Source organism: Anolis carolinensis, chromosome 3, assembly GCF_035594765.1.
Source record: "Anolis carolinensis isolate JA03-04 chromosome 3, rAnoCar3.1.pri, whole genome shotgun sequence".
Taxonomy (NCBI): Eukaryota; Metazoa; Chordata; class Lepidosauria; order Squamata; family Dactyloidae; genus Anolis; species Anolis carolinensis.
Genome location: NC_085843.1, coordinates 221,235,589 through 221,258,622, shown reverse-complemented (window position 1 = coordinate 221,258,622; position 23,034 = coordinate 221,235,589). Strand labels below are relative to the sequence as shown.

Below are 23,034 nucleotides of genomic sequence, written 5' to 3'. Positions count from 1 at the left end.
AATAATAAATAAATTTCACAAACATTCTACTCCTGTGTGCAGCAAATGGTTTAAGTAAGCATATCCTCTGCCTAATCTATTTTGTTGCCTTTGAAAACTTCTACAATAGGGATAGCCAACTTTCATCTTATGCTAACAGTTCTACTTACTTATCTCAAGCTCTAACCATGCATCCAAATGTCAGAGTGATGTGTTAAATATCTGACCTTTGGATGAGATGGTCCCTAACAGGTGCCAAGATATAAGTATGGAAACAAGCCAGGATCTTACTGTGGATGCATCTTGTAAAGGGAGCCATCGACCCCCACAGTGGTCCGCAGACGGCCAACTCCCTTATTATCTCGCAGCTGGTTCAGGATTGCCCCCAGAGTCGCCGCCACCAGATTTGCTGAGCGGAATGAAACAATTGTACAGACGTGGTGGACGGCAATGCAGTCCTCATGGGAGGGCTCAACCCCTAGACGGGTCAGTATCTCTTTGGCCTTCTGTAGCCCTTCTTTGCTCCTACAAGTAGATATCATAAGATCAAGATGTATTATGAGGTTTGAACATTACCAACAAAGCAAGAGGGTCTGATATCAAGCTGTGTATGAAGGCAAAGGGAGAGTTTCATTTGAATCTGAGAAATGCTTACATGAGGATCCCCCAAGTAGTGAGACACCAGGCTTACAGGAATCAAGCCTATATAACCACTGGTGAAAGATAGTGAGAATTGAAATTCAACATCAAAAAGGCTGTGTGCTTTCAGTTTACACCCTGCTTAGTAACTGATGACAATAGACTTCCAGCACAGGAGTGTACATTAAAGACATAGTGAGGCAAATTATAACTTCACTGTGGCACAGGCTGGTTAGCAGCCAGCTGCAACAAATCACTCTGACCAAGAGGTCATGAGTTTGAGGCCAGCCCGGTGCCTGCGTCTGTCTTTGTCTCTGTTCTATGTTATGGCATTGAATGTTTGCCTTATATGTGTAATGTGATCCGCCCTGAGTCTCCTTCGGGGTGAGAAGGGTGGAATATAAATACTGTAAATAAATAAATATGCATCATGACAGAAATAGAGAAGCATGGATACTTCTAGCAATAAAGTTTGCAAAGAACCCCATCCTACCACAATAATATTTCCTCCTCTCTAAAACAAAAAATGTGTTATTTTCACTGAAAATTAATCTAAGAGAGTTCACCACAAGAAAAGCCTTATTTTGATAAAGTGTTTTGTGATCATAAAGAAAAGGCCAAAGAAAAAGGTGAAAGATATAAAAAATACATTTGAAAGGTGATGCAATGCACTTTGCAAATTGATTGCAACTTTAAAACCAACAGTGCCAAAATACTAAGGAAGAACAAATACATTGGCAAATACGGATTCAAAGTGTATTTGGAATCTGTGGCTTAAAGAAAAATACAACTGCACCACACATCTCAACTCATGACCATTCATCATTCACTGCACCCTCGCAGTGATGTTGACTGGCTGTATCTGCCTAGAAGATCAAGGGGCAGAGGACTCTTACAAGTAAAACAAGCAGTCAAAGAAGAAGAACATGCCCTGGCAGAATATGTAAAGCAAAATGAAGAACCTGCTTTGATTGAAGTCAAAAATCAGAAACTCCTCAAAGCACAGCAGACAAAAAACCAGTTCAAGAAAGCCACACTACAAACTAGAGCTGACAGCTGGCACAACAAAACATTGCATGGAAAGTTCCTTGACAAAATTGAAGGAAAAGCTGATAAGGAGAAGACCTGGCTCTGGCTCATGAATGGGACCCTGAAGAAGGAGACAGAAGGCCTGATCCTTGCAGCCCAGGAGCAAGCCATCAGAACAAATGCAATCAAGGCCAAGATAAAAAAATCAGCTGATGACCCAAAATGCAGACTGTGCAAGGAAACCGACAAAACCATTGATCATATCCTCAGCTGCTGTAAGAAAATAGCACAGACAGACTACAAACAGAGGCACAACTATGTGGTCCAAATGATTCATTGGAACTTATGCCTCAAGTACCACCTGCCAGCAGCAAAGAACTGGTGGGATCACAAACCTGCAAAAGTATTGGAAAATGAGCATGCAAAGATACTGTGGGACTTCCGAATCCAGACTGACAAAGTTCTGGAACACAACACACCAGACATCACAGTTGTGGAAAAGAAAAAGGTTTGGATCATTGATGTCGCCATCCCAGGTGACAGTCGCATTGACGAAAAACAACAGGAAAAACTCAGCCGCTATCAGGACCTCAAGATTGAACTTCAAAGACTCTGGCAGAAAACAGTGCAGGTGGTCCCAGTGGTGATGGGCACATTGGGTGCCGTGCCAAAAGATCTCAGCCAGCATTTGGAAACAATAGACATTGACAAAATTACGATCTGCCAGCTGCAAAAGGCTGGGATCTGCGCGCATCATCCGAAAATACATCACACAGTCCTAGACACTTGGGAAGTGTTCGACTTGTGATTTTGTGATATGAAATCCAGTATATCTATCTTGTTTGCTGTGTCATAATAAAAATTATTATTATTATTATTATTATTATTATTATTATTATTATTATTATTATTATTCTAACACAAAAACACAGTATGACAAAGCAAACGAGATTTATATACTGGATTTTGTATCACAAAATATCAAACACTCCCCAAGCGTTTAGGACTGTGTGGTGAATTTTCGAATGATGTGCGCAGATCCAAGTAAGGTGGCCTTTTAAAGTTGACAGATTGTGATTTTGTCAACTGATATAACTGAGAAACCTGAAGTTTTATAAAAATGATATAGAAATTACATGCAAATAAATTATATATATTATCAAAATTGCTTCAACCCATAATTGTTCTCTGAAAAGTTTTGGAAACTGAAAAAAAAATAGCAGTGCCTATTATACCTAAAAAAAAAAGTACATTATTTTAAATGCTCATCCAAGGTGTCCTCTCAGAATCCAACTGTAAACATTCCATCATTTCTCTTGTTATAAAATTATGTCAACTGAAAAGCTGAAGACATGCTTCCAAAGCCACTTACTTCTCCATGGCAGAAACATGTTTTGTTTCTAACTTTCCTTTGGTGAGAAGTTCTGGAGTGATTCGCCCTTCAAAAATTAGACCTTCTTTGGCCATTTTTACAAGGATAAGCCTGACAAGTTCACCCATGTACATGCCACTCACCATCTTCTCAAACCTGAAAAGGAAGCCAAAAACAGGTTCAGATGTTCTCATGGGCAATGTAGCCCAATCCTTGGGAGCTGATACAGAAATATAGTGTGACCCCCATATTGAGAGACCAGTACCCACGTTTTCACCTACATATTCAAAAAAATTATGTCCTGAGAATCCTCTAGGTGATTTTATGGTATGCTTCTGCCAGAAGCTACCGTAGTCTTGTGGGAAAACCTATTAATTCATTAGAGAAGATACCTCATGGAATTTTCTAGAATCTAGATCTTCCAACAGAACTGTATGGGAACTTCCAATGGAGATTATTCATTTCAACAGAGTTCACTATTATCAACAACTTGTTGTTTCCATGATATATTCAGGAACATATTCCCACGGATATGGGGGCCTGTACTGTATTTTAAATACAATAAACAGGTTTAAATATCACTCTAACCCAGTGTTCTTAGGCTACAGTAATAGGATTCAAATTCGTATTAAACTTACTATGTAGTTCTGACTAATGCTATTCCCACCTAAAGAACTGTAGATAGGCAAAATGAGTTAAGAATGACAGGTGGGATCTGGAGTCCTTTGTGTAAATGAAAGACACTTCCATTTATTCAATGTGGAAAGACTGACAATTTCTACTGATTCTCCCACCAGTCACACTGCCATATTTGCACTATTATGGCATGTCTTATAATCCTCTAGCTATTCTTGAAGGGGCAGTGGAGTGTAGCTGGATTGAGGTGAAAAAGAATTAAAACTGAATAATACCAATTTTAGTTTAAGGAGCTATGCCAACTAAAAGGGCTTATAACTATTAACTTAAATTACTGGTAGTTCTTCTCCAGATCGCTAGCAATTCTTTCTAAATGTACCAGGGATTGGTAAAATATTTGTGCCCACTGGCTACATTGGGTTTTTTCTTTCCTCGAAGCTCGCTAGGGACTGAAAGCCAATGGCTCGGGGAACAAGGATTACAATTTAGAATAGCACTAATTTAAAACAATTAATCAGCAGAAGACGCCACTCCTAATGAAGATGGTTAAAGGAAATGGTGATCATATAATCCATTCAAACAATTATATAAACTAAGTTACTGACAACCTTCTTACCCAGGAATATAGTAGAGTCTCGCTTATCCAACCTTTGCTTATCCAACATTCTGGATGATCCAACATAGTCTGCCTCCCACCCAGATCCACAGCTGTTATTCTAGACAGCAAGGACTGAACTTTTTACAGATTTAACTTCAGACAATGTTATTACTGTAAGTTTATTTTATGCAATTTTAGCCCCGGTGGCGAACTGCATTAAAGTACTGAGCTGCTGAACTTGCAGACCGAAAGGTCCCAGGTTCAAATCCCGGGAGCAGCTTGAGTGCCTGCTGTTAGCTCCAGCCAACCTGAGTCCCCTCAGGTGAGAAGGGCGGGGTATAAATGTTGTAAATAAATAAAATAAAACCTAGCAGTTCGAAAACATGCCAATGTGAGTAGATCAATAGGTACCGCTCCAGCGGGAAGGTAACGGCGCTCCATGCAGTCATGCCGGCCACATGACCTTGGAGGTGTCTACGGACATGACTGGACTTAACATCAGGGAAATCCTTTTCCTTTACCTAGCTTTATTTGTAGTCAATTTTTTAGTAGTCAATATTTTTGTAGTCAATGTTTTAATACATTGCGATGTTTTGTGCTAAATTAGTAAATACAGTAATTACTACATAACGTTACTGTGTATTGAACTGCTTTTTCTGTCATTGTAAAACATGATGTTTGGTGCTTAATTTGTAAAATCATAACATAACTTGATGTTTAATGGGCTTTTTCTTAATCCCTCCTTATTAGCCAACATTTTTGCTTATCCAACTTCTGCCAGCTCGTTTATGTTGGATAAGCGAGACTCTACTATACCACCCTTTTATTCCTCCTTTTGTTTGATTTAATCATAAAGTCTTATTTAACTATAGTTTCACTTTTCAGCAAAATCAAGAAGGTATGAGAGCTTGTATCACAACAAGACAGGATCTTAAAACCAAGTTCAACCCATGGCTTAAGTTCCAAGCTTGTTCAAAAACTCGCAACCACAGCTTCCCAGTTCAGGTAAAAAGTAAAATTATGGTTAATTATGAGACTTTATGGTTTAAGTACAGCCTTTGTAAAGGCTAAAAGAAATCATCAGCATTCAAAAGCTAAAGGGTTATGTATTCCTTAGCTTAATGAGACAAGTCATAATCATCCAAGACTGCCAGTATTACAGATATAGCAGAAGAAAGTAATAATTTCAGACTGGACTTCTTGTGATTGGTATCATTAGTAACATAATGTCAATTACAGTTGTTTCCCAGGATTAAGGGAGCCCCGGTCAATCTCTCTGTCAAATTCAGTCCGAATGTCTTCTAATAAGCCATCATCTCCAAATGCTCCCCACTCAGTATTGATGCACATCCGCCCTTCATCACCTTCCACCAGATCAATGTGCCTCATTTCCTCCATGTAACAGGCGTTTGTGCCAGTACCTTAAAAGAACGGAGTGAGATTTATCAATAGAGTTAAGACAAAACAAAACAAATAAAGCCATGTTTGCATTATATTTAGAAAAAGAATGAAATGTAAATACCAATGATCAATCCAACTTCACAACGCTGGTCGTCAAATCCACAGGTCATCATTGTTCCTACAGTATCATTGACAACAGCCATGATGTCTGCATCATAGTCCTTTAAAACGAAACAGAAGATATCGTGTCTAATACAATTTTACTAACACATGGTAATACCGATTCTAGATTTTACTGTGACACCAAATCTGAAGCCATAATCTAGTTAAAAGCATCCACTGGCAGAACTGTCTATCCAATGCAATTTTCTGAATCAGTGCCCCAAATAACCCTAGGAACAGGCCTAAAAATCAAAACACCAAGACCTATTTTGGTTGGGCTGTGTAATTATTTCTAGGCACACTGTTGGGGGAATAAGTCTCATTCAATTGGAAACTCTCATTAGATTGGGTCTTACTTCCCTATAACAATCTATATGATTGGACTATAGGATTTGCAACAATCTACTGCTTAGAAGGGATTTAATCACTGCTCATATTCAACTGAATACAGTGGCCCCCTGGTATCTGCTGGGGTTTGGTTCTCAGACCCTCCATGAATACCAAAATTTGTGGCTGTTCAAGTCCCATTACATGCAATGGCATTGTGAAATGGTTCCTTGTGTAAAACGGCAAAATCAAGGTTTGTTTTTGGGGATTTTTTTCAGGGGTAGGATGGTGGAATTCTGTGGATATAGAAAGCAGGCTGATTTCTTTAATATGGATATATTTGGAAGACAGATAATACTTCCCACAGAAAGGTCTTTAGAGCTCAAAAGAGACTAATTCTCAGTATAAAGATCTTTTGGGCTCAAGACTTTTGCTGAGATTCTAAATGCCACAAAATAAATTAACATGTAATAATTCTATATTAACATTAATTGGAGTCTAAAAAACATATTCAGTGATGCCTGGAAACTATAAGTATGTGCTAGGTCAGCCAGATGATATATAGTCCCTACTTATAAATGCCTAGTCCCTAGTTTGCCACATTGTTCTCTGCACTTTTTTCAATCCCCTGGCCCTACGCAATGCGGGTTTGCACTATCCCATGCCCAGTCCTTTTCATAGCCGGATCATGCCCATCTCAATATTTCTGCTTCTTGGCTTTTTGTCATGTATTGTTTGAGCGAGTCTAAGTGCTGTTGTTTTATATCATTATGTTTTACTTATTTGTGTTTTTATCTCATTGTTATGCTTTGCTATGTTTTATTTTAACCATGTTTTTCTTTTAATGGATTGTTTTGTTTTAAAGTCTTGTGGACATTTTGTCCCATGTTAAAGTTGCCTCGAGTCCCTTTGGGGAGATGAAGGCAGGGTACAAAAATAAAGTGATGATGATGATGATTATTATTATAATATGTGTATGGTAAATATACATGATAACCCTTACTCCTCGTTTCTTGATTGCTTTGTTTAGTAACTTCACTACATCGGCTCCCTCGACGCCACTTGCTTTGAAACGCTTTGTCCAGGTGATCAGGATACCCTAATAAAATTAAACAATAACAACATTAGACAAAATAAAGGGCATTATTTGTTTCTTTTGGGTTTTTTCCCATTTCTTTCCCTAAAAATAAGCAAGTTACAGTTATGCAAACAACCAAGTGAACTTGGAGGAAATAATATGCTTGAACAAATATAGGCATACTCTAGTGCCTAATCATGCCACATTTCCAACACTGTATTTCAGGAGGCATCACTCATAGAACTCCAGCAATCGTGTTAGGATGGGCATGCATGTATTTTGGTTTTGCATTGATATGGACCTCCTAATGATCTCACATCTATGTATGAGGTAAGTTGATACACCTGTCACTTTTACAAATCTGCAATGTTGCATGTTCTCCAACTATTCAACAGGAGACAAGTTTTAATTAAACTGTTTTGTTCTGACAGCTGCAATATGCAATCACTGAGCATCAATCATAAACCTAACTCTACAATAAATGTTCAAAACAATCTTGTAGAACCCTGAGTCTAACTAGGAGACAGGTTTCGGAGACTCATTCTCCTTCATCAGATGCATGCTATTTTATAAACCTCCCAGACAACCTTCAAGATGCTACCAGATTCCTATGTATACTGTTATAGACTAACAGGGCAATGCTTCTTACTATATACAATAAAAAATTAAACCAACTAAATGGTATTGTGTACTCTATGATTCTTATAGTAAGGGAAGGATGGTATGTAGAGCACATGCTTTGCACACCAGTTCAGTCCCATTTTGCAGAACCAAAAAGACATGCATCAGAAACAGTGGAAAGCCAGGCTAGTTATAACCTTCTGTTCTTCCTATGTGTTGACCTACAAATCCCACATCCCTGTGTTGGCTAGGGATAATGCAACTTGTTCAACCCGTCTGGAGGAAACAAAGTTGAGGAAGGCTTCTATAGACCACGTCAATCCATGGGAAGAAGCAGGTAAGAAAATTAATAATAACAAGTTGGATAGCGCAATCATCTGACACATATTCAGTCAATTTCCTAAACTTTTCCACACAGTAATTAAGCTACAATGTGAGCTCTTACCTCATCTAGCTTGGATTGCCTACAAGGGAAAGAAAATGTGAAACCAACAGGTAGCTTCTTGTCCTTGATTTCTTGTTTTTCCATGAAGTCTCCTAAACATTCAGCAACATGATCAAAAAGCTGAGAATAAAACAAAGAAAGTTAAACCAAATTAGTAAGTCAGATAGCCTCACAAGCACTACTGGAAAGATCAGGAAAAAAACCCGAAGAATCCATACCAATAAAATTATTTGGTGGTAACTCTATAAACCTATAGAACTGTCTAAGGAAACTACAGCCCTCCAAATGTTATTAGATTGCAATATCCATCAGCCCAAGCTACCATAGCCCATTGAGGAAAGAGGAAAGTTACAGTCTCAGCAACATCCAAAAAGGCATATGCTCCACAATGCAGCTGTATGACTGTTGTCTGGAATATATATCTATAAATTCATAATCCTTAAGATTTAAGCAAGGTTGCAGCTGTTTCAAACACACTTACTTGTAAGTGAGTTTTACTTAAATCCATAGGATGGGAGACATGCATTAGGACAGTGCACAATAACTACTAAAGATATAATGTTCTTCATTTTCCAGAGTTAAGAAATTGTGACAATGTCAACATAGGATTGCCATAAGTTGTTATAAATGTAACGTTCATCAAAGTTAGCACCAATAAAGGAAGCAAGTGTGGAATTCATACAGGAGGCAGAAAGGAAAAATTGTCAGCTTCCACAACGTATCTTATTTTCTTAAGTCTGCCATATTCGGAAGACTGGAAACTGTTGTATGTTCATAGTATGTTCAGAATAACCACACCTTGCTTTACAAAGGTTTTTACATCTGACAAGCTGACATCTTTTCTCCTTATCTTCTGTCTAGTTTGAAAATATTTTATCAGTATTGGTGCTGGGAAGATGATGGAGGGATGGAGAAACATAGACTTTGTGTCTGCAATAAATGATGGAATAAACAATCTGGGTAAGAGTGAGATGCTATTTGAACGGGTCCTACTATAGTTTCATGTGCTTGACTATAATAGGCAAAGTAAACAGCATTTGCCAGAAGACTTACTTAACATGCAAAGAATAGTAAAAAAAGAGAGAGAGAGAAAGGAGGAGAGCAGCTATCTCTAGCTGTAAATTTAGCTATTGAAAATGGAAATCATAAGAAAAAATGGAGGTTGGTCAAAGAAAAAAATTTTTTTTGAAAACATTAGTAAAGTATTTGAAAAGTTCAAAATAGCTTGCTTACTAATGCAAGACTTAACTAACCTGGTTGTTTTGTTTCACATGTACGTATTGTCAGTTTTGAATTGAAGTTTGCTAGAACATATCAAGCTGCTCTTTTTATGGTGTAGGAACCTTATTTTTGCCTCTGGTGCAAAAACTGTTGCTCCAAAAAGTAATGCCCATGGGCGCATACTTTGTTAACTAAGGCCCCTTCTACATTCCATATAAAATCCAGATTATCTGCTTTGAACTAGATATGGCAGTGTAGACTCCTATAATCTGGTATAAAGCAGATAATCTGGATTATATGGCAGTGTAGAAGGGGCCCAAGACTGGATCTACACTGCCATATATAATCCAGATTTTCTGATTTGAACTGGATTATATGGCAATGTAGACTCATATGATCCAGTTCAAAGCAGATAATCTGGATTATCTGCTTTGATGATTTGGATTATATGGCAGTGTAGATCCAGCCTAAGGTACATTCAACAGGCCATCTCTACTGCCCTGCTTTAACAACTAAACAAATTGGATTTAAATAAATAAATAAGATTATGGGGTTGGGTGACACTAAACAGGTGAAAACCTCTACAAACACATATATACTTTTATATGGCTGAGCAATATTCAAATGCAACAAAAATGATCCAAATCAGATAGTCCTAACTCAATCCTAAACTAGCACCGACTTGATATAGTGATGCTTGAAAACTTACAGTTTGATTTCTTACCCATTAACCCATAGCCTAGCTGCCCTTTGATTAACAATTACTAGGAATGTCAAGGAGATATCTCTGCTTCTTTTAAACAAATAATAGATATGTCTTTCTGGAAATAATCTGAGTAACAATAGGAAAAATAATTACCACTTCTTATCTACAAAATGATTTTCTTCCTCCCTCCAAGCATGCATTCTCAATTAAACTATTTCATGAATCATAGCGTGCTCATCCCATAATGTGTTCTCTCAATCTTTAAATGCACACACCCAGAATGTATTTGATATTTTAATAATATATGGGTTCTTCTTGATTTACTGCAGAACTATGCAGGCAAAATATGCAGAGCCCTTTGGCCAAGATATAGATTTCAATGCTGCAGCTCCTTCCATGCTATGGAACAGGCATGGCAAGCAGATGGGAAAATGGCAGCAGAGCATGACAATATAGCCAAACTATGGGCCGTCAGAACAGCTTCTCTGGCACTTTATCCTTGAACTCTTATCATCCTAAACTCTGATCTTCCATTTATAGCTCTTTACATTATATCATATTCTTTCATTCTTCTTGCCTATTGTATACCAAAATGCCTTAAATACCAGACCAGTTCCCATCTGATCTTGGAAGCTAATCAGCCTGGATTAGTATTTAGATGGGAGACATCAAACAAATATCCGTTCCTTCAGAGAACAGAATTGGCAAAGCTACCTCTGTATATTCCTTGTATAAGAAAACTTTATGAAATCCACAGGGTCACCATTAGTCAACAGGTAATGGGAAGGCACATAAACACACACACACACATCAAAATCTATGTTGCAAAATGGGACTGATGATGCTACTCCATAAAACACACACACACACATCAGTGAGTGTGTTATTATATTCACTTGAAAAAGAAAATCCTATAAGCACTTTCACTTACAATTTGCATCATCAGTCAGCATGGAGCAGGTTGGGAGAAATGTACGCCCAAGAGACTTTGAGCTTCATCACCAAGCTCCCAGTAATGAGACCTATTTGAGTTTGGGCCCCAACAGTTAATTGCATGTAATGCATAATAAACTAATGATCTTATCTATGCAAGGCCAATAGGCAAGCCCACTAGATGATGTTGAACTGCAATTCCCAGTAGCCTTAGAAATCAAAGCAAATGGTGAGAGCAGCAGCCCAACAGCATATAGAGCAGTGTTACTCAAAGTAGTTGTCTGTGGATTAGTGCCAGTCGATGAGATATCAACTAGCAGTGCCTGGTGAAAAGCCAACGGGCAGAAATAGGGTGTTTGTCCTTGGTACATCAGGGGAAATTCCACATTGTCTGCTTTGAACTGGATTATATGAGTCTACACTGTCATATAATTCAGTTCAAAGCAGATAATTTGGATTTTATATGGCAGTGTAGAAGGGGTCTAGGTCAGTGCACCTCAAGCTATGTCATCTGAGAAACCAGCAGTTTATCTGATATGATAATCTGGGTTATATGGCAGTGTTGAAGGGGCCCACTAATGGCCAAACTAAATTTAATCAAATTGAACAGGGGCAGGGGAGTCTCTAGACCCCCTTTTATTTGGCCTATAACTCTTAGGCTCCTTCTACACTCCCATATCATCCAGATCAAAGCAGATAATTCACATTATACACTGTCATATAATCCAGTTCAAAGTAAATAATCTGGATTTTATATGGCAGTGTAGAAGAGGCCTTAGCTATGCTGACTGGAACTTCTAAGTTAAAATCCAAAATCTATGGATGGCCAACGATTCTTATTCTTGTATTAGAAAAGGTATGGACTGTCTCCACCACTGAATCACAAGCAAAAGAAGGTGCTGATCATCAGAACACATCAGCTGTCCATAGACAGGCCAAGACAGGCAGAAATACAACCTGGAACTTTTTGACCACAGCACCACTGAAACTTCTCTCCAACCAAAACAGCTGTGTCAACATAAACTGGTCAAGAGTACCACTAAATCACACTGCCATCACCACTTAAGGTCCACAGCCATTTTGCCAGAATTCAGGACCCCAAACATTAAGACAGGGCTGGAGAGTATATGTATATCAGTATAGATGCTGTTGGACTGTAATTCTCCATCAATGTAAACACTGTTAAAAAAAATCATAGGAGTTGCAATCCAACGATATCCCAAAGCGTGACCTGTGGCCCATCCTTATACAAAGGCTTATCTTGGCAAAAGCAAGAGGAATGCCAATGGAGGATGTAAGGAAAGCTAAGCAATAAAACAAAACCAAACAAAAACAAAAAGTCAGCCTCAATATCAAATTCCAGTACCTGTAACTTACACAGGAAGTTTGGGTGGAGCAAGTAGGAGAAACTCCTCCAGCCCTTCTAGGCTTCACCAGCAGCTATCCATGTAGCTTCTACAGCCTGAGTTGCTGGCTGCAAAAAATGTTCCCATTGACAAATGTGTGTGTTCAAGAGCAAGAGAGAGAAAAATCTTTCATGTAAAATATTGCCACTCCATGGAATAACTAAACAGGGGGATCAGGTAAGACAGTTGAATCTGTCCCCATGAAAACGAACACATCATAACCACCTGTGTTTTCCCAGTAGAAAGGGTTGTGGGTACTTTTGCCTCTTGTAATAAATCCTATTAACAGGGTTCTCATTACAAGGTAATTATTTTATGATATATCTATGCCCCAGAAGCTCACCGTGGTACACATTGTTTTCTACTTCAATCCATTTCATTCCTGCAACAGTCCTGTAAAGCAAGCTAGATTGAGAGATGGAATTGGTCCAAAATCACTACATGGGTTTCCCAGTTGAGTGAGGATTTGGATCTGGTTGTTCCCCCATGTTAATCTGAAACTCTAAGTAATAATGATAGTGAACTGTGATCTTTTGCCTGATTTCACGTAGCCTTTCGAGAGGGGATGGCTCCCAGGTCCCTTTCACACAGCCATATAACCCAGAATATCAAGGCAGAAAATCCCACAATATCTGCTTTGAATGGGTTTATCTGAGTCCACACTGCCATATATTCCAGTTCAAAGCAGAAAATGTGGGATTTTATATTCAGCTGTGCAGAAGGGGCTCCAGACAAACAAAAGAGATAGCCCACAGACAGGCAAGAAAATGTTCTGGGTGCAAACTCATTTTTGCCTTTCATTCCACCTGCCACCAATATACAGCCATACATACTGAGAATAGATACCTCCAAGATGTGAACACTGCCCTTTACATAAGAAAATAAATGGAATTTCACATCATTATATAACAACAATGCAAGGTAACAACAACAATAACAACAATACTACTACTAATTATATACAGTAGGCAGTATTTGCTGGGGTTTGGTTCCAATACCCCACATGAACACTACAATCCATGAGTAGTCAAGTCTTATTATCTGCAATGATGTAATAACATTGTGTCCCTTATATACAATGGTAAAAATCAAGGTTTCTTTTTTTTTTTTTTTGATTTTTAGGAAAGGAAAATATTTTCAAGCTGAGGATGGTTGACTCCACTGATGGATACAGGAGTCGATTGTAAACACAAACACTATTATCCGAATAAATACAGCAAATTGAGCTGCTGTATTTGCTGGACTATTACAACACTCTCTATGTGGGGCTTTGAAGATAGTTCGGAAGCTGCAAGTAGTTCAGAGATCAGCGGCCAGGTTACTAACCGGAGTGCTGTATTGTGAGAGAATGACTCCCATGCTGCAGCAGTTCCACTGGCTGCCGATCTGCTTCTGGGCTAAATACGAAGTACTGGTCATTACCTATAAAGCCCTAAACAGTTTGGGCACAGACTATTTGCAGAACTGCATTTTCATATACCAACTGGCTTGAGCACTGCGATTGGCAGAGGAAGCCCTGCTCTTAGTCCCACCCCATCTCAAGCATGACTGGTGGGAACAAGAGATGGGTCTTTCTTCATGATTGCTCCCCACCTCTGGAACTCCCTCCCAAAAGAACAAAAAACTGCCCCCTCTTTCCTCACCTTCAAAAAATTGCTAAAAACCCATCTATGCACCCTGGAGTATGGAGAAGAGGTAGACTGACACATCTCAACTTACATCCTCGCCTAGATACTGGAATTGACTTCAGCCTGCTGGTTGCGGCAAATCATCTCATCTTTTTATAAGGTTTTATTTATTAGTTTCTAGATGTTTTTACCCAGTGATAAATTTATACTATGTGTTTATGTTTGTACGGGTCATTTAAGTTTTATCTTTGGTTACTTTTGTTTCTTATTAAGTTTAAAGTTAGGTTGCCTCTATACTGCCTATATATTGTGATCTGTTTTGATGTAACTTGTTTGTATGTTGAATGTTTGCCATATATGCTAGAAACTGTCCCAAGTCCCTCCGGGAGACAGGGCAATCTACAAATAAATTATTATTATTATTATTATTATTATTATTATTATTATTATTATTATTGACACAATGATGTTGTATGACACAGCAAACAAGATAGATATGCTGGATTTCGTATCACAAAATCACAAGTCGAACACTTCCCAAGTGTTTAGGACTGTGTGATGTATTTTTGGATGATGCGCGCAGATCCCAGTAGGGTGGCCTTTTGCAGTTGACAGATTGTAAATTTGTCAATGACTATTGTTTCCAAATGCCGGCTGAGATCTTTTGGCACGGCACCTAATGTGCCGATCACCACCGGGACCACCTGCACTGGTTTCTGCCAGAGTCTTTGTAGTTCAATCTTGAGGTCCTGATAGCAGCTGAATTTTTCCTGTTGTTTTTCATCAATGCAGCTGTCACCTGGGATGGCGACATCAATGATCCAAACCTTTTTCTTTTCCACAACTGTGATGTCTGGTGTGTTGTGTTCCAGAACTTTGTCAGTCTGGATTCGGAAGTCCCACAGTATCTTTGTGTGCTCATTTTCCAATACTTTTGCAGGTTTGTGATCCCACCAGTTCTTTACTGCTAGGAGGTGGTACTTGAGGCATAAGTTCCAATGAATCATTTGGGCCACATAGTTGTGCCCCTGTTTGTAGTCTGTCTGTGCAATTTTCTTACAGCCGCTGAGGATATGATCCATGGTTTCGTCGGTTTCCTTGCACAGTCTGCATTTTGGGTCATCAGCTGATTTTTCGATCTTGGCCTTAATTGCATTTGTTCTGTTGGCTTCAATCAAAGCAGGTTCTTCACTTTGCTTTACATATTCTGCCAGGGCATGTTCTTCTTCTTTGACTGCTTGTTTTACTTGCAAGAGTCCTCTGCCCCCTGATCTTCTAGGCAGATATAGCCGGTCAACATCACTGCGAGGGTGCAGTGAGTGATGAATGGTCATGAGTTTTGTTTTTCTGTCCAAATTGTCCAGTTCCACCTGTGTTTAATTTATAATGCCAGCAGTATATCTTATTACAGGTATGGCCCAGGTGTTTATGGCCTTGATGGTGTTGCCTCCATTGAGCTTGCTTTTGAGAAATTATTATTATTATTATTATTATTATTATTATTATTATTATTATTATTGCTAATGCTTTTATTTCATTGATAACAGAATCTCTTTCAAAGTATATAAGGCAAACTGGCTTAGGAAGCCATTCAAGCTTCCTATAAGGATAGTCAGATGGGTTGCGGGGCAGAAGAATTAGGACCCTAGTACTCTTCAGCACACAAAGCTAGAGTAGATGCTAGAGTGCTAGAGTAGATAGCATTACTGCTAATTACTTTAATATCCAATGCCAAAAATTTTATTTTTCATAATCACAAAACATTATTCTTTTTTAACCTATTAAGAAAATTGGGAATAATTACAACAAAGTAATGAAGTCTGGTATCAGAAGCTAAACAGGAACAGCTCTGGTTAGTATAGTAGGCTCTTCATTTTCACACAGATTAGGGTGCAGGGCACCCATGAAAGTGGGAAAACCTCAAATAAAAGCCCCATAATTGTTTTTACCCGAAAGAACATTTCTCTATGAATATCTAGGTCCTCCAGAATCACTCCACATTCAACCTCCATCAACCTAGTCATAGAATCATGCATAAAGTGAAGTGCTCTCACTGAGATTCCCTAGGTCTTCCAGCACAACTTCTGCTGGAAGCTGATCATAGAGTGGTGTTGGAGGACCTACAAATGTGTAGTAAAATGTTATTTCTATGAACCTCTAGGTCCTCCAGCATGACTCTATGCCCAAATTTTTAGAGAGTTCCTAGTAATCAAATTTGTGAATAATCAAATCCACAAAAGTTAAACCTGCAAATATCGAGGATTGAATGTACCAGGGCCTGTGGGTTATATGCTGATGAAGACAATGGCAAGTTTACAAGGCAGTACTTTGTAAAGAAGGGAAGATGCTATAAATTAAAGGAAAGGAAACTTTTTAATGGCATACACTGCCTTAACAGCATCACAGGGACCACTTGACCAGGGACTCCTTGAACATGGACCACTTTAACCAGGGACCTCTTGACCGGGACCACCTTGACCAGGGACCACTTTGATCAGAGACCACTCTCTAACATTAGTACCAAAAGGGTTCCAAATCAGTTTTTGGTCAACTTTAGATTCGGTTTAGTTATTTGGAGTGCTGATTCAAAAATTGCATTGGATAGACCACTAGTTTCTTATACAGAACATATGCCATCCAGTAGTCTCCATCTGCTTACCTTCAGAAAACCATATTTAATAATCTAGAGTTGATGTGATCTATACAATGCAAAGGTCAGCTCTGTGGAAAGGAGTGGAAATAAAATGAATAAAATAAAATAAATAAAAAAGAGGAAGGAATTTCATGGACCAGATTTTTGTTCTCACAGCTCACTGCTGGGCCGCAGCCCACACATTGAGAACCACTGATTTAGATAATTGTATTTCTTTGTGTAATAGTCACCATCATGTAATAGTTGCACCCCCCATTTTTGGGGTGCATAAATTGGCATTTTATTCTCTCTTCATTCTCTCTCTTGTGCTTGCCCCGCTTGGAGTTAGGGGGTTTCACTCGACTGACAACTGAGTGAAGCCCCCTAGCTGGAAAATTTTAAATCGCATAATAGCCACATTTCCCCCTTTTTGGCAAAAAAAGGATAAAATACAACTATTATTCAATGAAATATAGTAATTGCTCTACACAGGTCTTGTTAATGTTGGGGGAGGGGCTTTTGATCAACTTTTTAATCCCTTTAACCTTTTTTAAAATGGTTCAAACATTAGCTGATTTGCTATACACTGGTATTTTTAATTTGTAGCTTTATGGGGCTCTATTTGCTGCTCATATTTAAGGACAGGGGAGAAAAGTATGAAAAAAATCAAGTAAATAAATAAAGCACTGTATCTTGGTATTTTGAATGTTCTATATATTGCCTTTAGCCCCAAGCTACTTCCAAATTCCACAGGGGCCCAACAGGCTTTCATAATGCTATTTAAAAATAAAAATAAAAATGATTCCCATATACCTTGTTTTATGCCCAACGGCCTGTTTCAAAGAAGGGAGGAAATCAAATTGGGACAGTATTACATCCCCCAAAAAGGAGGAGAAGACAATCTCAACCCCTAGCATATGTTTAAACATCATCATCATATACATATCTGGTAAGAACAAAATCCCACTGAGTTTAATGGGGCATCCTCCCACATGTCTACATAGGATTCGAACGCAACAGAGTGACCTTTTATATGCATATTCAGCCATAACGCCATTGAGGGCAATGTGCCCTGTACTTAAACAAGAGTATAATATTGTAGTATAAGACTCTACTTTACATTAAAAATTGCTTTAAAAAATAAGCACCAAAATATCCAAGAGAGAATGTACCTAAATGAACGGTATATGGAACTTTCCAAACATAAATAAAACCAGCCATAGAGCAAAACTTTCATAAGTACTTACCCTTGTTCCACTGCCATGCATAATATCTTCTGGAGTGTTATAAATCTCAGTTTCCATTTGCACTGTTTGCTTTTTCTCATGAGAGACTTTCACTCGCAAAATACGAAAAAAAGATCCACCCAGATCCAGCGCAATGAAATCTCCTTTCTCTGTTTAGAAAGAAGCAAATTGGCACATCAGTTCACCATGAATCTTCATCATTCACAAATTCAAATTAAGCAGTGAGAGAAAGTTGTTCTATCAGCATTCACCTTTTGACACAGTAAATATATTTGGTCAACCTAAAGGATGGCATTGACTCATCTTATCTAATCAGGTAAACAAGGATGTGAATCTTTACTTGTTTGGAGACTGAGATTACCCATTAACACAGTCTTTGGAAGGATAAAAGTTGTCTATATACACAGACATAGATAAACACTGAAAAATATGTGTATGGGCACAAATATGTACATACAGTACTAGTACCATTACAACTACAACTACGACTCTGTCTTCTTATATTTAAAGTTGATTCTATAACCTTTCTCCTCTACCCCAGAAAACATTTTCTGCCTCTTGTTTTAGTGGAAATTTTTTTTAAAAAAATGTGGATCCAAGGGAAAACAACCTACAATATTTTTTTTCTCTTTGTTAATCAATGAAATGGTTTTAAGAACTATGTTTTGATCAATGGATAAAGCCCTGATTTCAACATGCTTTATATCTGCCTCTCTCAACCTTTAAGTGTAGCATGTTTCACGTATACCTTATACACATAGCCTGAAGTTATTTTCATACAGTGTTTTACATAATTTTGTGCATGAAACAAAGTTTGTGTACACTGAACAACCAGAAAACAATAGTGTCTGTTTGGCATTGAATTTTGTATGTTCGGCATTGAATTTTGCCATGCTTATGTTGGAAACCGCTTTGAGTCCCCCCAGGGGCAAGAAAGGCAATATATAGTGTCTCTATCTCAACCAAGTATTTCAGATGGCAAGACTATTGAACAGTAATATTCATCTTAATATTACAAAATGCGTGGTTTTGTTTTTCATTTTTCCCATTTCTTAGATTTCCAAAGATACATGTACATAAGATGCATGTGCTTATATAGTAAATGGTACAGCACTTTGCAGCTCTCTTTAATTTAGGACTCAGGCTCTACACTGTCATACAATGCAGATAAAAACTGAATTATATGGTCAGTGTAAATCCATGTAATGCAGTTTAACTTGCATTGTATAAGTCTATACTGACCAGGTAATAATTATTACCAGTATATGGGCAGTTTAGACCATATAATGCAGTTTAAATAGCATTGTATAAGTTTATACTGATCATGTAATTATTATTACCGGTATATAGGCAGTATAGACCATATAATATATAGGTCTCCTGTATAAGTCTATACTGGCCATATAATATAGTTTCAAGCTGCATTATATGTACTGTAGATCTAATCATAGTCACATTTCTTTGGACCCACTCACTCCTCTGCTGGATTGAACCCGTTAAAAGAAAAGAATGACTAGACAAGGAAGATTAAAAATACTTATTATGATTAGAGCCTATATTTATGATGTCTCATGCTAAATAATCGTACATTAATAGCAAAAAAAGCTCATAGGAGCTCACCCAAGCTAGCAAATTAAACCCAAAAGAGATATTTCAAACTACCAATCAACACCTCCAACTATGACTAACACTTGTTTTTGTTTTGTTTTTTCAAAAGACAGACATACAGCCCTTGACTTGGGAAGCCACAGTTTCTAAAACAAGAGAATAATTTCAAAAGGAGCCTGATTCAATCAGCAATCATTCATACTGAAACAGCAATAATTTAAGGGCAAAGTGTTGCTAAATTTGATATGCCCTCCAGAATCCCTTGCAGAACTACATTCCCTCAAATATGCTAAGCTATTTAAATGACACTATTTCTATACTAAGCTATTTAAATGACACTATTTCAATGCAGAGCATAATTTTTACAATGTTCTGCAGATAAAGCCAATTAAAATGTCATTGTTCAGTAAAGTATCTCACATTAAGCCCAGTGTACAAATAGATATTATCATTAGAGCTCATCACTTGTCAAGACTGAGTCATTATCTTTAAAAAGGAAGGGGGAAAGAACATAAGGACAGGTGGCCTTTCTAGCTCCTTTGAAATCAAATGAACCTTCAAATGCATTGCAAACAAATAGTGCACTTCAGAAATGTGCACACTGGTATTATACATTAAATTAATACACCGTATGCAAACTGAACTAGCAGCTCAGTAAGGAAGATACTTAAAATACATTCAAATGTAAAGGCAAACCAAGATTTGGTATGATGTTGAGTAGAGTCTCAATTATCCAACATAAACGGGCTGGCAGAACGCAGGATAAGCGAATATGTTGGATAATAAGGAGAGATTAAGAAAGAGCCTATTAAACATCAAAATAGGTTATGATTTTACAAATTAAGCACCAAAACATCATGTTATACAACAAATTTGACAGAAAAAGTAGTTCATTACACATTAATGCTATGTAGTAATTACTGTATTTACAAATTTAGCACCAAAATATCACGATATATTGAAAACATTGACTACAAGAATGTGTTGGATACTCCAGAATGTTGGATAAGTGAATGTTGGATAAGTGAGACTCTATTGTATGTTGTGCCTCACCTAGAACTGTGAAGAGAGGCCGGGGGGGGGGGGGGGGATAAACACATTATTATTGTTATTGTCAGCAACAGCAGCAGCACAATCTGCCTTCAGTTACTTATTCTTTAATTCTCCTCCTATATCATGCTGCAATTCCTAAACTGACTTCATTTGTTCCTTGTTTATGATACTGATTTGCAAGAGAACTATGGTTTGAGAAAACTATCATTTCATGCATTTATATTCAACACTAAACTGTAGTTTTCCAAGAGAATGCCAATTTGTTAATGCTTCCCATCTCAAAGCATTCCCTTTAATCATGGGTCAGCTAATTAGGGACGGATCAAATCTTAGAAACACCTTCATTGGTTATCTTGACATTGAAATCCATGGTGGCAAAGCATTAGCTTAGATCATTATTATTACTGACCAGCAAAAGGTTTCCCCAAATAGCAAGACAATGGAAACCAATTTAAAAGACTCAATATTTGACACCAATACTCTAAGAGTGCCTTGGACCGCGAGATGATCCAACCAGTCCATACTCCAGGAAATAATGCCCGACTGCTCACTGGCGAGAAGGATATTAGAGGTAAGATGAGGTACATTGGCCACATCATGAGAAGACAGGGAAGCTTGGAGAAGAGAATGATGCTGGGGAAAATGGAAGGAAAAAGGAAGAGGGGGCAAGATGGATGGATGTTATCCTCGAAGTAACTGGCTTGACCTTGAAGGAACTGGGGATGGTGATGGCTGACAAGGAGCTCTGGAATGGGCTGGTCCATGAGGTCATGAAGAGTCAGAAGTGACTGAACAAATAATCAACAACACTCAGTTGAGGAGTTCATATATTGAGTTACAACTAGTAAGATTTTGGTTCAGTGTCTACTTGGCTATTAAGCTCATTAGATAGCCCTAGACCAGGCATTATAACTCAGCAAACCCATCTCACAAGAGTACAGTGTTCCCTCGCTACTTCGTGGTTCACTTTTCGCTCCCTTGCTGTTTCGTGGGTTTTCAATAAATATTAATGTAACCATTTATTGAGAAACCCATGCCACATACACACATAAAGATTTTCACTTTTATTACGTGGATCGATAGATAGATATGTTTTTACCATGTTTTACCTTTGTATCTATATTTTAATGTTTTGATTGTGCATTTACATATTGCAAGTTACCTTGGGTCCGCTTGTGGAGAAAAACGGGGTACAAGCATCTTAAATAAATAAATAAATATGCAATAAAATAAGCGAGGAAATCTTAGATCAACAGTTCTCAAAAGTGTGCTCTGCACAGCCCATGGAGCTCTGCGAAGTATACTCTGGGGATATAAGCCTCCCTTCTCCTCCTCCTCCTCCTCCTCCTCCTCCTCCTCCTCTCACCAAGCTTTCCCTCCACTTTCCTGCTGCTCCCTCTCCCCCTGCTTCCCTTGCCCCCCAAAACAAATTTTCCTCGCTTTTCTCACCACCCAGATCCTTTCCACCTCATCTTCCTTGCTTCCAAAATCCTATTTCCCTTCCACCATTCAGGGGGTGCTCTGATTTTTGCTTTTCTTGCATGGCAGAAGGGGGTTAAATTGGATGGCCCCTGCGGTTTCTGCTATTATTATTATTATTATTATTATTATTATTATTATTATTATTACTACAAAGGCTGGGTGGCCTTCTGTTGGGGCTGCTTCAATTGTGTTTTTACAGTCCACACCACCACTCTCCGTCCATCTGCTACTGGCCCCTGCACATCTGTCAAATTTTAAAAAGCAATGCATCAAAAGGTTTGCCCATGCCTGATTTGTATACATTATACAATATAAATACTTTTGGGGGCTCCATGAGAAATTGTTGCTTCAAAAAGGGTTCAGTGGCTGAAAAGATTTGAGAACCCCTGTCTTAGATTAACCTTTCTATGATAATCCTGAATTACAAGACATGGACACCCATTGTACACCTTAGCACAGGCATTGGCAAACTTCGGCCCTCCAGGTTAGGATTTTTGGGAGTTGAAGTCCAAAATACCTGGAGGGCCGAGGTTTGCTCATGCCTGCCTTAGCATTACCATCTCATTTAGTTTAAGTCACAGGCGAAGAGCTCTTGAATTCCAATTATATGGAGACAGGAGAAGTTTTAACAGAGCCTTCCTTTTATTAGCATGCTTCATGGTTTCACCAAGAAAAAAGCCACTTTAATAGTCCTCCTCTCCAGCTCGAAAAACAAGAACTGCATTTTTCTCTCCTTATGGGCTACCAGTGGGTCATTCATGATCTCCTCATGTCTGGACCTGAGCTATGAAATGTATAGGGAAGAAAGAATCAAGCGGTTCTAACCGTTAA

At 38.2% G+C, this 23,034-nt stretch overlaps 1 protein-coding gene across 2 annotated transcripts in view; it reads right to left on the bottom strand.

Annotated features, from left to right (window-relative positions):
* hk1 (hexokinase 1) overlaps window positions 1–23,034 on the bottom strand; it is a 65,229-nt gene that overhangs the window by 23,843 nt on the left and 18,352 nt on the right. For both annotated transcript variants that reach the window (XM_062976249.1, XM_062976248.1), the window contains exons 3-9: window positions 18,061–18,209; window positions 8,288–8,407; window positions 7,147–7,242; window positions 5,776–5,875; window positions 5,491–5,674; window positions 3,020–3,175; window positions 271–504 (exon numbers count right to left, since the gene is read on the bottom strand). In XM_062976249.1, coding sequence (XP_062832319.1) covers window positions 271–504; window positions 3,020–3,175; window positions 5,491–5,674; window positions 5,776–5,875; window positions 7,147–7,242; window positions 8,288–8,407; window positions 18,061–18,209 — 1,039 coding nt within the window. The remainder of the gene's footprint in view (window positions 1–270; window positions 505–3,019; window positions 3,176–5,490; window positions 5,675–5,775; window positions 5,876–7,146; window positions 7,243–8,287; window positions 8,408–18,060; window positions 18,210–23,034) is intronic.